We start from the raw sequence: 16,437 nt of genomic DNA on the forward strand, positions 1-16,437 counted from the left end.
GCAGCAGCAGCCACCTGGAGGTTATCAATCCGGTGAGATGCCAGTGATCACGGATCATATGTAAAAATGTTTGTTGTTTGATTACTGATGTCTACATCCTGACATTTTGTTACAGGTGACTGAAAAGACAGATATCAGATGTGCTGAAGGAGGAAAATCAGACATCACAAGCTATTTTTATATTTATATATTGTTCTATATATTTTATATTAAGAACAGTTGTCTGCATCATAATCCATTATCCATATAAGTAATGTTATGACCATAATCCATTTAGCTTTCTGATTTTGACCAGTGTAGTGAGACACACTGTTGTGTACACATATTGTATGCAGAGATTAGTGTCGAGAGATTTAGCTCAGATGTTGGGAAAATAAATAGAAAAACTGATGGAACTAGATTTCAAACTGATAAAGTTTCTTTGTGATTCTTGTGATTTCTAAAAACAGTCAAGAAAACAGTTTCAATGTGTTCACATGCCTAACTCCAGGTTGGTTGAATATTGGGCTGAGGAATTATTCAAAGGGATAATAATCAGCACTATTACTGAGCTAGTTTTGCTGCTAACAAAAGAAAGAAATGGAGAACTCAACTGAGATTGTGTCTTTTGTGCTGGCAGCCTATGGTAATATTGGAGAGTTAAAATATCTCTATTTCAGTATAATGCTGTTATGGTACCTCTCAATATGTGTGGCCAACACAGTTCTTATTATAGTCATATATGTGGACAAAAGGTTGCATGAGCCAATGTACATATTACTATGTAATTTATTTGTGAATGAAATCGGTGGCAGCACATCACTGTATCCTCTTATGCTCTCACAGATGTTTTCAGATACCCATGAAGTGACCCTGCCATGGTGTTTTCTACAGATGTGTTATATCTACATAAGTACGTCAGTTGAATTTTGCAGTTTAGCAGCCATGGCCTACGACAGATATGTCGCTATCTGTTATCCTTTACACTACAGTGTCATTATGAACACAGGGAGAGTTGGTATGATCATTCTGTTTGTATGGATGTATTCATTTGTTAATTTTATATTCTCATTTTCATTTGTCATCCATTTGAAGTTTTGTGGAAATGTCATTGACAAAGTGTTCTGTGATCACCACTTAGTGATTAAACTTGCATGTTCAGCTTCAGTAGTACACAAAATATCTGACCTTATTTTTGCCTTTGTGACCATTGTTATCCCAGTTAGTCTAATTTCAGTCTCTTATATGAAGATTTTGGCTGTTTGTCTGAATACTTCTAAAGAAAACAAACAAAAAGCCGTCTCCACCTGCACACCTCAGATTGTCTCTCTATCAAACATGTTTGTCGGCGGCGTTTTTCACTTTGTTGATTCCAGGTTTGATGTTGCTCATGTACCAGACAAAGTACGCATTATTTTATCTGTGTGTCTCCTCATTTGCCAACCAATGGTCACTCCCTTTATGTATGGATATAGCCTACCAAAGATAAAACAATCCTGTAAAAGATTTCTGTTTAATCGAAATATAAATGTTTAGAGCAAGGATGACTATCTCTGCTCTGTGGAAAAACAACATTATGTTTGTCTCCAGTGTGGTTTAAATTTATAGACAAAAGATTATCTTGAAAGTTGCACACATCTTACATTTATATAATGTGTGAAAAATGTGTTAAGTGATGTGGTTTTCTTTTACTAATCAAGTTGTCAAGACTTTAATGGACTACATTAGTGATATACAACCGCTAATTTCTCTTTATTTCCTGGGATGATCAACTCTAGTAAAACTAAAGTTTGTCCTAGAATCTAAAAAAAATATTACACCCAAGCACAAACCAATATGAATGAATGACAATATTATTACACTAACAATTGAATTCATTATAAGAAAGAATAAATAAGAAGAATACCTATTGTAACATGCTTTGCCTTTAAAACTTTTTCTGTCATGCCCCCCTTCAAAAGCCAAAAACCTTTATCCACCCCCAAAACTGTTTCGTCATTAACAATGAGTGGGGAAGCAACTAATACATTTTATTTTATTTTAGCAAAATAAAATGCCCACGCAAAAAGGCCTACAGACAGCTGCTGTATAAGAACATTTATTTACTTGTAGAGATAAAAAATAGTACAGGAAAAAGTATTTGTAGTTTTCAGCAGCACCCAGAGTATTGGACTGAAACTCTGATCTCCACAGGCCACAATGTTGGGTATAATTCTGCTTTCCTGAAAGTTGGTGGTGAGTAGCGCTGAAATCTATAACTGCAGGCATGAACTTTCACTAGAGTTTTGCATGCTTTTATAAACCTCTGGTTGGATCAGCAATCATAGGTCTAAATCCAGTTCTGAGGTAGAAACCAGTGAAAGGCCTTCTCTCTTGATAATCTAAAACATAACGTTTCAGCCACACCACACTTGTCTTGTCTTGTTGCCTAGTACCTGTACTTGTGCAATGACAATAAAGTTGAATTTAATCTAATCTAATCTAATCTAATATAAAGTCAATATTATGGTGACAAAATACTCAATACTAAGAGAGTGAAATGTGTAATGTTAATACTTTCTATCTGATAGACCATGAGCCACAATAATTGCATTTTGGAATTAAAATAAATACTGTGTGTCTGCTGCATGTATGAACAAGACATCTCTGACATGTTCACCATAGCAACTTTATAAGGCCATAGTGTGTGTTTGTACATGCGCACACAACCTTTTCCTACAGTTGAAATGGTGGCAAACTGTTAACGGGGAGCTGGATTGCAAAACAGGTTGTAATGTGCTCTTCTCCAGGTTTGGTAACAGTGGTTGTTGAATTAATGGGCAGATGGAACACTAACCTCCTTCTCCTGACACAGTAAAAGAGCTGGCTTGTAACTGAAGACGTCTTCAAAAGGAGACCTGTGGCAGAACAAGGCAAGGAATTATGAGAGTACGTCACCTGGGTCAACTGCTGACTCCAAGAGGAGGGGTTAGGGGTAGATGAGACAACGCAGGCTGGTCTCCAAATCCACCTTAGCATGCTCCATCAGACGGTTGATCTGCAGGTGGAAACCTGAAGACAGACTGGCAGTAGAACCTAGGGAGGGAGCTGAACAACCTCCAGAAATGAGCACCGAACTGGGATCCCCACTCTGACACAATGTCCTTGGTAGTTGAAAAATATGTTGGACCAGAAGCTCAGCAGTGTCCTCAGAAGAGGGCATGCTGGTTAAGTAAGGAAAATGGCCCCTCTTGTATGGTGGTCTTATTCTTTCAGGGACGAGTAATGCATGTCTACCTCCATGGTGGGCCACCAAAAAGGTCTCAGCAGGAATTCATGGGTGTGTCCAGGATGGCAGGTGAGATCAGATGAATATCCACACTAAAGACATGACCTGACAGAAATGGGAACAGACACACTTCTAGGACCAGTTTCTTAACTGCTGATTCGATCTCCAACGTGATTGCAGCAACAATCTCAGATGCATCAACCTCCACGATAAAAGGTAGAGCGAATTCACAAGAACTGAGGCAGAAGTGAATCGCCCCCTCAACAGTTCGTAAGAGCTTTAAGAGGAGCTGTCACCAAACTGAAGCCCCAAATAAGCTGTGATAAATCATTGGAGCAGTTTAACTGAAGTTGATTGAGGTCAGCCACCCACTTTCAACAGCTTTCACCTTGGTGGGATCCATTCAGACACTGAGCAATGAAAACAAAGAGAACACGTACAACTGGGGACACTGGCAAAAATAAAAATGATCAAGGTAGTTAAAAACAAAGTCCAAAAGGCATTACGAGATACCCATATTGCTCACTAGGAGGGTAAACAAAGAAAGGACAAAATGTAGCAATAAAAGACTCAGACAAGATGCCAAAACCCCATCAGGCATTGCAGTCCATACCTCAGTGTGACATTTGGTTTGAACACAAATCTGGTTTTCCATTTGACGAGAGCCAGGGAAAATTTCAGGAATCCCTGTGACATGGGATATACACCGATCAGCCATAACATTATGACCACCAGGGTGCCTAGGTGGTAAACATATTGCCCTCAAAGTTGATGTGTTAGAAGCACAAAAAATGGGCAGCATAAGAATTTGAGCAACTTTGACAAGGGCCAAATTGTGATGTCTAGACGAGTGGGTCAGAGCGTCTCCAGAACTGCAGCTCTTGTGGGGTGTTCCTGGTCTGCAGTCGTCAGTACCTATCAAAAGTGGTCCAGTGGAAGTGCTCTAAACTTCCCTCTGAATCTCTTTCCTTTGTCAACAACCTCTGATGTGTTGATTATATCATTTTAGTCTTGAAGTTGCAAAAATGATGCACATCTGCACACTTGGCTGATTGGAAGACTGAAAAGGGAAAGATTCTCCAAAAGTAAACTCATATTGTAATCCAGACAATAATGTAATGTTTTTGGTTTTTTAGAGAATGTTTTTTTACTGGTATAAGCAGATTGACTCTCTAGCGCAGCCCAACCCACCAAGAAGTGTATAAAGTTCAGAGGAGGCGTTTGTCTTCTTCACATGGGAGGGCAGCAGCAGCCACCTGGAGATATTGATATCTGTGAGATACAAGTGATCTTGGATGTGTAAATATGAAATTTAATTTATGTTCTATACTGTGTGTTTAATGTTGTTCTTTGATTACTGATATCTGCTTTCTTCTTTGTCACAAGTGACTGAAAAGACAGTTAAGTTATAAAATGTGCTGAAAAGAAGAACTAGATTTCACAAGCTTTTAAAATGCTCTTGAACAGTTGTTTTCATAATAATCCATTATCCAACTAAATGATGTTATGACCATAATCCATTTACCTTTGTTATTTATACCAGTGTGGTGAGACACACTGTTTTTGCAAACTGGTATGCAGATATTAGTGTTGTGAGATTTTGCTCAGTTGTTGGGAAAATAACTTTCTGGTTGAATATTGTGCTGAGGAATTATTCAAAGGGATAATAATCAGCACTATTACTGAGCTAGTTTTGCTGCTAACAAAAGAAGAAATGGAGAACTCAACTGAGATTGTGTCTTTTGTGCTGGCAGCCTATGGTAATATTGGAGAGTTAAAATATCTCTATTTCAGCATAATGCTGTTATGGTACCTCTCAATATGTGTGGCCAACACAGTTCTTATTATAGTTATATATGTGGACAAAAGGTTGCATGAGCCAATGTACATATTACTATGTAATTTATTTGTGAATGAAATCAATGGCAGCACATCACTGTATCCTCTTATGCTCTCACAGATGTTTTCAGATACCCATGAAGTGACCCTGCCATGGTGTTTTCTGCAGATGTGTTATATCTACATAAGTGCCTCTATTGAATTTTGCAGTTTAGCAGCCATGGCCTACGACAGATATGTCGCTATCTGTTATCCTTTACACTACAGTGTCATTATGAACACAGGGAGAGTCGGTATGATCATTCTGTTTGTATGGATGTATTCATTTGTTAATTTTATATTCTCATTTTCATTCGTCATCTATTTGAAGTTTTGTGGAAATGTCATTGACAAAGTGTTCTGTGATCACCACTTAGTGATTAAACTTGCATGTTCAGCTTCAGTACTGAACAAAATATCTGACCTGCTGTTTGCCTTTGTGACTATTGTTATCCCAGTTAGTTTCATTTTAGTGTCTTACATGAAGATTTTGGCTGTTTGTCTGAATACTTCTAAAGAAAACAAACAAAAAGCCGTCTCCACCTGCACACCTCAGATTGTCTCTCTATCAAACATGTTTGTCGGTGGCATTTATCACTTTGTTGATTCCAGGTTTGATGTTGCTCATGTACCAGACAAAATACGCATTATTTTATCTGTGTATATCTTCATTTGCCAACCAATGATCACCCCCTTTATGTATGGATTTAATTTACCAAAGATAAGACAATCCTGTAAAAGATTTCTGTTTGATCAAAAATAAACGTTTAGAACAAGGATAACTCTGTTATGTCTGCTCTGTGGTTAAACATTATATTTGTCTCCAGTGTGTGTTTTAAAAACTTTAGACATAAAAGTATCTTGAAATGTGCACAAATGCATCTTATATTCATACAAAATGCAAAAATTACAAAAATGGTATAAAAGGTATTGTTCAGAAAAGGGTTACAATTACAAAGCCAAAAGTCAAATAAGTAGATGTATTTACTTGTGGAGATCAAAAATAGTATGGGAGAAAGTATTTGTAGCCTGCAGCAGCAACCAAAATCCTGAACTGAAACATTGATCTCCACAGGCCGAAGTGTTGGTGGGTTTATTTCACCTTTCCTGAAAGTTGGTGGGGACTGGCTTAAACTTTCACTAGGCATGTTGCATGCTTTGAGAAAGCTCTGAAGGTTAGGTCATAGATCATAACTACCATAGAAATACATTGAAAGCCCTTGTAGGTTCTATGGTAAACACAGCAGCACCATTTATTGGTCTTCCCCACCACAAGCCTGGGTTGTAGGACATTTTGTTCTTCTTTCTTGACTCCACATGGCTTCCTGATCCGCACTTGGTCACCAGGTTGGAAGCACATTGTTTTGTACTTCTCTTCATATCTGTGTACTGCTTTAATTTGTTTTGCTTCTCTTTTACTCATTATCTAACAGCATCTTAATTTTCTGGAGCAGGGCCTATATCCTTGTTTTGTTGTTTTGCTCTCATTTGCCTTCCATGGACTAGTTGTGATGGGCTTATTTCAGTGGTGGATTGAGGAGTTGCTCTATAATCCATAAGAACCTTGTGAATGGCTTGCAGGGTGTACCCGTATTCACGAAATCTGCAGACCATCTTTCAGCACCCTGTTGAACCTCTACATTAGCATGGGGATATTAAACGGAGGATTTAGGTGTGCAATTGCTCTTTGACAAAAAAACCATGAACTCTGATGGGTCTCGTGCGCAATGTCTGCGAGTCTTTTCTGCATTGACTCTGGTACCACAAGGCAGTAAGTACCTATGACGATACAGTTATCCATAGGTGCCAGTTCATCAAAAGTCTCTACATACTCCATGCCAGTTCCAGGGAGTGGCAGCCTGGATACGCAGTGAGCAACACTATTCACTGATCCTGGTCTGTACTGAACATCATAGTCAAACTCCATGAGACGCGCAGACCACTTGGCTTTACAAAGTCCAAACTCCCTGTGGTAGTCACAAGTGTTGTCAGTGCTTGGTGATCTGTGCACAATAGGAATTTTCTTCCCCAGAGCCACACACAACAATTTTCAGCAGCCCAGACTCATGCTAAAGCCTCTTATTCCATGATGGAGTATTTTCTCTCTGCATCCGATAAACTGCGAGATACAAATGCAACTGTGTCTTCTTTGCCAGCGTTGTTCACTTGTGTCAAAACAGCTTCAAGTCCATAATCAGAGGTATCAGTCCAGACCGCTGTGATCTTATTTGGATCGAACTGTGTCAGTACAGGGCTGTTGACAACCCTTTTCTTGACTCGTTTGAAAGCTCCTTCGTGCTGCCTCATTCCAGTTGAATGCAGTGTAGGTTCCACCACGCTGGCATAATCATTCACAAACCTGCTGTACCATGCACTAAGGCCCAGGAATGAGTGTAGGGAAGCAGCATGCGCAGGTGCAGGGGCATTCAGGACTGTTGTAACATGGGCATCATTTGGCTCCAAGCCTTCAGGTGAAAATTTGTAGCCAAGAAAGTTCAGTGTTGCCTGATGGAAGAGACCTGCATCCTGGATGCAGCGCAGAACAGTCTTCAGGTTACTGCAATAGACAGCTTGTGAGGGTCTAAACATGACGACATCATCAAGGTAACTCTGTACACCTTGTAGCCCACAAAGAATTTTTGTCATCATTTTCTGAAATGCACCAGGGGCAGAGCTTAATCCATAAAGTACTCTGCAGTACCGGTACAAACCCTTAGGTGTGATGAAGGCAGTAAGCCCTCTGCTCTCCTTGGGCAGTTCCAGTTGGTGGTAGCTACTTTTCAGGTCCAAAGTGGGATACATTCTAGATCCACAGAGTTCTGACAGTAAGTCTTCAATCAGTGGTAAGGGACCACTGCCTTGTTTGGTTTCCTACTACTGGTATTGAAATATATGTGTTATTTCTCCTCTTTACCATGTATGAGTTGAACAACTGTAACAAACAAATTGTTCCCCCCGGGGATCAATAAAGTATTTCTGATTCTGATTCTGTGACAACAATACGGGATATCCAGTGGCGTTAAGGTGTCCAAGAACTCACAGCTTATGTTTTGAGAATGTTAGCAGTTGTACAGATGTAGACCTAGTTTGCTTGTCTTGAAGCATGCAAGCAAGTACACTAATTTCAGAATTATTGAAGCACCAGAGCCTATGTCAACTAGTATATCAGTGTTTCCCATTAGTTTCCCTCCAGCTGACTTCCTGCCAACATATAGAAGAGTCACCTGTGGTAAATCCACTTCATTCACTGATAGATAGGTAGATGATTTGCACACTCAGGAGAAATTAACAATTTTACCACAGGATTCTCATTTGCCAATCTTTGCAGGGCAAAACTGATCATTGGCAAGGTGACTTTAAGATCCACATCTGAGCTGCACTGTTTATTGATATCACCAACAAGAACCAGAGTTAACCAACAGTTAACAGTGGAAAGAGAGTGAACAATGGATGCCCACGAGTTTTGTGACCTGGACAGCGCACGTCATTAAGTCGTATCAGGTTGATAAGGTGACCGGAAGTGACCCGTCACAATAAAAGTCCAGTTAACCACACCAATTAAACATACACTTATCTTGCATACATCTGTGATTTTTGTGAATCTAAAAACATTATAGTGACAAAATGCTTTTGATTTTGATTATTAATACTATTAGGCTATGTCAAGCATAAATAATATGCCCAGCCCAAATAGTATTACGGACAGCATTATTCAGATAAAGAGAGAGAGTAGCAACATTCAACTGCTAACAACAAGTAGCTATGGCTATATTTCCATCAGGAAACTTCGTTATTCACTGAAAGTTGAAGTGGAGCAGTCCGAGGACATTAGAGGGCAGACAGAAATATTTTTTCCAATTTCACTAAAATCAGTCAGTTCAGTTATAAAAAGCTGTGTGCATTTGTACAGTAATCAGCAGGACCTTGAATATTTTATGGTAATAAAAAGATAAAATGATATTGTAAATGTTTCTTTTCTTTAAAGAAAAGTTGTTTTGGTGAGTATTAGCAGCTTGACTCTCTAGCGCAGCCCAACCCACCTCTTTTTACAAGAAGTGTATAAAGTTCAGAGGAGGCTTTACTCTTGTTCAGTTAGGAGGGCAGCAGCAGCCATCTGGAGGTATTCATTCCTGTGATCTTGGATTATATATGTGTAAAATATTCATTTAAATTAAATGTTCTATACTGTATGCTTAATGTTGTTTTTTGGTTGCTGATATCTACATCCTGATATTTTGTCACAGATAACTGAAAATATACTTATTGAATGTGCTGAGAAGAAGATTTTTTAAAAAGCACTAGAATAGTTGGCTGCATAATAATCCATTATCCAACTAAGTGATGTTATGACCATAAGCGTTGTTTTAGCTTTGTTATTTTAAACAGTGTGGTGAGACACACTGCTGCTGCAAACTGGTATGCAGAGATTAGTGTTTTGAGATTTTGCTCAGTTGTTGGGAAAATAACTTTCTGGTTGAATATTGTGCTGAGGAATTATTCAAAGGGATAATAATCAGCACTATTACTGAGCTAGTTTTGCTGCTAACAAAAGAAAGAAATGGAGAACTCAACTGAGATTGTGTCTTTTGTGCTGGCAGCCTATGGTAATATTGGAGAGTTAAAATACCTGTATTTCAGTATAATGCTGTTATGGTACCTCTCAATATGTGTGGCCAACACAGTTCTTATTATAGTCATATATGTGGACAAAAGGTTGCATGAGCCAATGTACATATTACTATGTAATTTATTTGTGAATGAAATCGGTGGCAGCACATCACTGTATCCTCTTATGCTCTCACAGATGTTTTCAGATACCCATGAAGTGACCCTGCCATGGTGTTTTCTACATATGTGTTATATCTACATAAGTACGTCAGTTGAGTTTTGCAGTTTAGCAGCCATGGCTTACGACAGATATGTCGCTATCTGTTATCCTTTACACTACAGTGTCATTATGAATACGGGGAGAGTCGGTATGATCATTCTGTTTGTATGGATGTATTCATTTGTTAATTTTGTATTCTCATTTTCATTCGTCATCCATTTGAAGTTTTGTGGAAATGTCATTGACAAAGTGTTCTGTGATCACCACTTAGTGATTAAACTTGCATGTTCAGCTTCAGTAGTACACAAAATATCTGACCTCCTTTTTGCCTTTGTGACCATTGTTATCCCTGTTAGTCTAATTTCAGTCTCTTATATGAAGATTTTGGCTGTTTGTCTGAATACTTCTAAAGAAAACAAACAAAAAGCCGTCTCCACCTGCACACCTCAGATTGTCTCAGTGTCAAATTTATTTGTTGGCTGCATTTTTCACTTTGTTGATTCCAGGTTTGATGTTGCTCATGTACCAGACAAAGTACGCATTATTTTATCTGTGTATCTCCTCATTTGCCAACCAATGGTCACCCCCTTTATGTATGGATATAACCTACCGAAGATAAAACAATCCTGTAAAAGATTTCTGTTTAATCGAAATATAAATGTTTAGAGCAAGGATGACTATCTCTGCTCTGTGGAAAAACAACATTATGTTTGTCTCCAGTGTGGTTTAAATTTATAGACAAAAGATTATCTTGAAAGTTGCACACATCTTACATTTATATAATGTGTGAAAAATGTGTTAAGTGATGTGGTTTTCTTTTACTAATCAAGTTGTCAAGACTAAATGGACTGCATTAGTGATATACAACCGCTAATTTCTCTTTATTTCCTGGGATGATCAACTCTAGTAAAACTAAAGTTTGTCCTAGAATCTAAAAAAAATATTACACCCAAGCACAAACCAAACTGAATGAATGACAATATTATCAGACTAACATTTAAATTCATTATAAGAAAGAATAAATGAGAAGAATACCTATTGTAACATGCTTTGCCTTTAAAACTTTTTCTGTCATGCCCCCCTTCAGAAGCCGAAAACGTTTATCCACCCCGAAAACTGTTTTGTCATTAACAATGATTGGGGAAGCAACTAATACATTTTTATTATTTATTTTAGCAAAATAAAATGCCCACGCAAAAAGGCCTACAGACAGCTGCTGTATAAGAACATTTATTTACTTGTAGAGATAAAAAATAGTACAGGAAAAAGTATTTGTAGTTTTCAGCAGCACCCAGAGTATTGGACTGAAACTCTGATCTCCACAGGCCACAATGTTGGGTATAATTCTGCTTTCCTGAAAGTTGGTGGTGAGTTGCGCTGAAATCTATAACTGCAGGCATGAACTTTCACTAGAGTTTTGCATGCTTTTATAAACCTCTGGTTGGATCAGCAATCATAGGTCTAAATCCAGTTCTGAGGTAGAAACCAGTGAAAGGCCTTCTCTCTTGATAATCTAAAACATAACGTTTCAGCCACACCACACTCGTTTTGGATATCGTTGCCTAGTACCTGTACTTGTGCAATGACAATAAAGTTGAATCTAATCTAATCTAATCTAATCTAATCTTATCTAATATAAAGTCAATATTATGGTGACTCAATACTCAATACTAAGAGAGTGAAATGTGTAATGTTAATAGTTTCTATCCGATAGACCATAAGCCACAATAATTGCATTTTGGAATTAAAATAAATACTGTGTGTCTGCTGCATGTATGAACAAGACATCTCTGACATGTTCACCATAGCAACTTTATAAGGCCATAGTGTGTGTTTGTACATGCGCACACAACCTTTTCCTACAGTTGAAATGGTGGCAAACTGGTAACGGGGAGCTGGATTGCAAAACAGGTTGTAATGTGCTCTTCTCCAGGTTTGGTAACAGTGGTTGTTGAATTAATGGGCAGATGGAACACTAACCTCCTTCTCCTGACACAGTAAAAGAGCTGGCTTGTAACTGAAGACGTCTTCAAAAGGAGACCTGTGGCAGAACAAGGCAAGGAATTATGAGAGCACATCACTTGGGTCAACTGCTGACTCCAAGAGGAGGGGTTAGGGGAGACGAGACAACGCAGGCTGGTCTCCAAATCCTCCTTAGAATGCTCCATCAGACGGTTGATCTGCAGGTAGAAACCTGAAGACAGACTGGCAGTAGAACCTAGGGAGGGAGCTGAACAACCTCCAGAAATGAGCACTGAACTGGGATCCCCGGTCTGACACAATGTCCTTGGTAGTTGAAAAATATGTTGGACCAGAAGCTCAGCAGTGTCCTCGGAAGAGGGCATGCTGGTTAAGGAAGTAAAATGGCCCCTCTTGTATGGTGGTCTTATTCTTTAAGGAACGAGTAATGCAAGTCTACCTCCGTGGTGGGCCACCAAAAAGGTCTAAGCAGGAATTCATGGGTGTGTCCAGGATGGCAGGTGAGATCAGATGAATATCCACACTTAAGACATGACCTGACAGAAATGGGAACAGACACACTTCTAGGACCAGTTTCTTAACTGCTGATTCGATCTCCAAAGTGATTGCACCAACAATCTCAGAGGCATCAGCCTCCACGATAAAAGGTAGAGCGAATTCACAAGAACTGAGGCAGAAGTGAATCGCCCCCTCAACAGTTCGTAAGAGCTTTAAGAGGAGCTGTCACCAAACTGAAGCCCAAAATAAGCTGTGATAAATCATTGGAGCAGTTTAACTGAAGTTGATTGAGGTCAGCCACCCACTTTCAACAGCTTTCACCTTGGTGGGATCCATTCAGACACTGAGCAATGAAAACAAAGAGAACACGTACAACTGGGGACACTGGCAAAAATAAAAATGATCAAGGGAGTCAAAAACAAAGTCCAAAAGGCATTACGAGATACCCATATTGCTCACTAGGAGGGTAAACAAAGAAAGGCCAAAATGTAGCAATAAAAGACTCAGACAAGATGCCAAAACCCCATCAGGCATTGCAGTCCATACCTCAGTGTGACATTTGGTTTGAACACAAATCTGGTTTTCCATTTGACGAGAGCCAGGGAAGATTTCAGGAATCCCTGTGACATGGGATATACACCGATCAGCCATAACATTGTGACCACCAGGGTGCCTAGGTGGTAAACATATTGCCCTCAAAGTTGATGTGTTAGAAGCACAAAAAATGGGCAGCATAAGAATTTGAGCAACTTTGACAAGGGCCAAATTGTGATGTCTAGACGAGTGGGTCAGAGCATCTCCAGAACTGCAGCTCTTGTGGGGTGCTCCTGGTCTGCAGTCATCAGTACCTATCAAAAGTGGTCCAGTGGAAGTGCTCTAAACTTCCCTCTGAATCTCTTTCCTTTGTCAATAACCTCTGATGTGTTGATTATATCATTTTAGTCTTGAAGTTGCAAAAATAATGCACATCTGCACACTTGGTTGATTGGAAGACTGAAAAGGGAAAGATTCTCCAAAAGTAAACTCATATTGTAATCCAGACAATAATGTAATGTTTTTGTTTTTTTAGAGAAAGGTTTTTTTACTGGTATAAGCAGATTGACTCTCTAGCGCAGCCCAACCCACCAAGAAGTGTATAAAGCTCAGAGGAGGCGTTTGTCTTCTTCACATGGGAGGGCAGCAGCAGCCATCTGGAGATATTGATATCTGTGAGATACAAGTGATCTTGGATGTGTAAATATGAAATTTGATTTATGTTCTATACTGTGTGTTTAATGCTGTTCTTTGATTACTGATATCTACTTTCTTCTTTGTCACAGGTGACTGAAAAGACAGTTAAGTTATAAAATGTGCTGAAAAGAAGAACTAGATTTCACAAGCTTTTAAAATGCTCTTGAACAGTTGTTTGCATAATAATCCATTATCCAACTAAATGATGTTATGACCATAATCCATTTACCTTTGTTATTTTGACCAGTGTGGTGAGACACACTGTTTTTGCAAACTGTTATTCAGATATTAGTGTTGTGAGATTTTGCTCAGTTGTTGGGGAAATAACTTTCTGGCTGAATATTGGGCTGAGGAATTATTCAAAGGGATAATAATCAGCACTATTACTGAGCTAGTTTTGCTGCTTACAAAAGAAGAAATGGAGAACTCAACTGAGATTGTGTCTTTTGTGCTGGCAGCCTATGGTAATATTGGAGAGTTAAAATACCTGTATTTCAGTATAATGCTGTTATGGTACCTCTCAATATGTGTGGCCAACACAGTTCTTATTATAGTCATATATGTGGACAAAAGGTTGCATGAGCCAATGTACATATTACTATGTAATTTATTTGTGAATGAAATCGGTGGCAGCACATCACTGTATCCTCTTATGCTCTCACAGATGTTTTCAGATACCCATGAAGTGACCCTGTTATGGTGTTTTCTACAGATGTGTTATATCTATACATGTGCTTCAGTTGAGTTTTGCAGTTTAGCAGCCATGGCCTACGACAGATATGTCGCTATCTGTTATCCTTTACACTACAGTGTCATTATGAACACAGGGAGAGTCGGTATGATCATTCTGTTTGTATGGATGTATTCATTTGTTAATTTTATATTCTCATTTTCATTCGTCATCCATTTGAAGTTTTGTGGAAATGTCATTGACAAAGTGTTTTGTGATCACCACTTAGTGATTAAACTTGCATGTTCAGCTTCAGTACTGAACAAATCATCTGACCTGCTTTTTGCCTTTTTTACTATTGTTATCTCTGTTAGTTTCATTTCAGTCTCGTATATGAAGATTTTGGCTGTTTGTCTGAATACTTCTAAAGAAAACAAGCAAAAAGCCATTTCCACCTGCACACCTCAGATTTTCTCTCTATCAAACATGTTTGTCGGCGGCATTTTTCACTTTGTTGATTCCAGGTTTCATGTTGCTCATGTACCAGACAAAGTACGCATTATTTTATCTGTCTATCTCCTCATTTGCCAACCAATGGTCACCCCCTTTATGTATGGATATAACCTACCGAAGATAAGACAATCCTGTAAAAGATTTCTGTTTAATCGAAAAATAAATGTTTAGAGCAAGGATGACTATCTCTGCTCTGTGGAAAAACAACATAATTGTTTGCAATTAATTGAGTGTGGTTTATAAACTTATCACATTACATGTGTAAAAATTACAAAAATGAGCAAAGCGCAATTTAATGGACAGTATTAGTGATATGCAACCAGTAATTTCTCCTTATTTCCTGGGATGATCAACTATCAGTGAAACTAAATTAATGGTTCTAGCATCTCCCAAAAACAACATATTACAACCAAGCACAGATCAGTATGAATGAATGACAAAACTCTTATCGTCATTTTGAAATTAATTGTAAAAAATCAGAGTAAATAAAAAAGATCATACTATGACCCTTAATAAAACAGTACATTTAGAATCAGTCACCACAAGTACATTTCAATGCTCACTTTAAAATGCTTACAAGCACAGAGCAAATGTTAAATAAGTACATTTAAATACCTGTAGAGATCAAAAATAGAATGGGAAAGAGTATTTGTAGCTTGCAAGCAGCACCCAGAATACTGTACTAAAATACTAATTTCAACTGGCCGAAATGTTGTTGGGTGTTTCAGCTTCCCTGAAAATTGGTTGGGACTCACACTGTCACCTGTGACTGCAGGCAAGATAACATAACTCTAAATGCAGTTTTGAGGTAGAAACAGGTCTTCTTTATGATAATCTTAAATATGGAGTTTCAGCCACATCACACTTGTCAATATTACGGTGACTAAATACTCAATGCTAAGTGAAATATGGAATGCTAATCTAATTTGGAATTAAAATAAATACTGTGTGCCTGCTGCATGTGTGAACAAGACATCTCTGATATGTTCACCATAGCAACTTTATAAGGCCATAATGTGTTGTGTATAGGTGTGCATGCAGCCCTTTCCTGCATTGGAGCAGTTTAACTGATGTTCATTGAGGTCAGTTAACCATGGCTTTCACCTGGGTAGGATCCATTGAGAAACCGGGCAAAGAAAACAACAGGTACAACTGTGAATGCTGGCAAAAATGGCAATACTAGATTCTCATATTGCTCACTAGGGGTGTTGAAGGCCGTCTTCCATTCATCATAAGCGCACAGATCAAGCTTGTAAAGATATTAATACTCACATTCCTCGAGGCACAGGCCGAGGAGGTGGAGTGGCAGCCATATATGATTCGAGCGTTTTAATGGACCCTAAACCTAAACTAAATTATAATTCATTTGAAAGCCTTGTTCTTAGTCTTTCTCACCCAAACTGGAAAACATTGCAGCCAGTTCTATTTGTTATAGTGTACCGCGCTCCTGGACCGTACTCTGATTTTTTTTATATCTGAATTCTCAGAGTTTCTATCAAGTTTAGTCCTTAAATCAGATAAAGTAATTATTGTAGGTGATTTTAATATTCATGTGGATGTTGACAATGACAGCCTTAGTAATGCATTTATATC

General features: G+C 38.5%; 4 protein-coding genes across 7 annotated transcripts in view; all 4 read left to right on the plus strand.

Moving 5' to 3' along the window:
- LOC127365942 (putative gustatory receptor clone PTE01) lies at positions 1-5,907 on the plus strand. Of its 2 annotated transcripts, XM_051404530.1 has the most exons (3): positions 1-32; positions 116-734; positions 5,117-5,907. In XM_051404530.1, exons 2-3 carry the CDS (start codon positions 580-582, stop codon positions 5,886-5,888), a joined length of 927 nt encoding a protein of 308 aa, XP_051260490.1. In that variant the 5' UTR covers positions 1-32; positions 116-579; the 3' UTR covers positions 5,889-5,907. The 2 variants fall into 2 exon arrangements, with proteins under 2 accessions (XP_051260490.1, XP_051260489.1); XM_051404529.1 differs by lacking the exon at positions 5,117-5,907 and having other exon boundaries at positions 116-3,153.
- On the plus strand, positions 3,373-15,056 carry LOC127365940 (olfactory receptor 52L1-like). 2 transcript variants are annotated; one of them, XM_051404527.1, is made up of 2 exons: positions 3,373-4,632; positions 13,751-15,056. In XM_051404527.1, the coding sequence occupies exon 2, from the start codon at positions 14,080-14,082 to the stop codon at positions 15,013-15,015; it is 936 nt and encodes a 311-aa protein (XP_051260487.1). In that variant the 5' UTR covers positions 3,373-4,632; positions 13,751-14,079; the 3' UTR covers positions 15,016-15,056. The 2 variants fall into 2 exon arrangements, with proteins under 2 accessions (XP_051260487.1, XP_051260486.1); XM_051404526.1 differs by lacking the exon at positions 3,373-4,632 and adding an exon at positions 13,351-13,639.
- On the plus strand, positions 4,626-10,660 carry LOC127365944 (olfactory receptor 7G1-like). 2 transcript variants are annotated; one of them, XM_051404532.1, is made up of 2 exons: positions 4,626-5,060; positions 9,783-10,660. In XM_051404532.1, the coding sequence occupies exons 1-2, from the start codon at positions 4,962-4,964 to the stop codon at positions 10,617-10,619; spliced, it is 936 nt and encodes a 311-aa protein (XP_051260492.1). In that variant the 5' UTR covers positions 4,626-4,961; the 3' UTR covers positions 10,620-10,660. The 2 variants fall into 2 exon arrangements, with proteins under 2 accessions (XP_051260492.1, XP_051260491.1); XM_051404531.1 differs by lacking the exon at positions 4,626-5,060 and having other exon boundaries at positions 9,666-10,660.
- The window catches only part of LOC127365939 (putative gustatory receptor clone PTE01), a 19,573-nt gene continuing 15,260 nt past the window's right edge, over positions 12,125-16,437 (plus strand). Inside the window, exon 1 of the mRNA XM_051404524.1 lies at positions 12,125-12,139. The gene's annotated coding sequence lies outside the window, so the exon portion shown is untranslated. The remainder of the gene's footprint in view (positions 12,140-16,437) is intronic.

Source organism: Dicentrarchus labrax, unplaced genomic scaffold (genome assembly GCF_905237075.1).
Source record: "Dicentrarchus labrax unplaced genomic scaffold, dlabrax2021, whole genome shotgun sequence".
NCBI classification, from domain to species: domain Eukaryota; kingdom Metazoa; phylum Chordata; class Actinopteri; family Moronidae; genus Dicentrarchus; species Dicentrarchus labrax.

What these genes read in the sequence shown, in the direction of transcription:
- LOC127365940 (XM_051404527.1), top strand. Translation starts at nt 14,080, where the DNA reads ATGGAGAACTCAACTGAGATTGTGTCTTTTGTGCTGGCAGCCTATGGT.
- LOC127365942 (XM_051404529.1), top strand. Translation starts at nt 580, where the DNA reads ATGGAGAACTCAACTGAGATTGTGTCTTTTGTGCTGGCAGCCTATGGT.
- LOC127365944 (XM_051404532.1), top strand. Translation starts at nt 4,962, where the DNA reads ATGGAGAACTCAACTGAGATTGTGTCTTTTGTGCTGGCAGCCTATGGT. An exon ending in GCATAATGCTGTTATGGTAC is followed by an intron (nt 5,061 to 9,782) that starts CTCTCAATATGT and finishes CTGTTATGGTAC; the next exon opens with CTCTCAATATGTGTGGCCAA.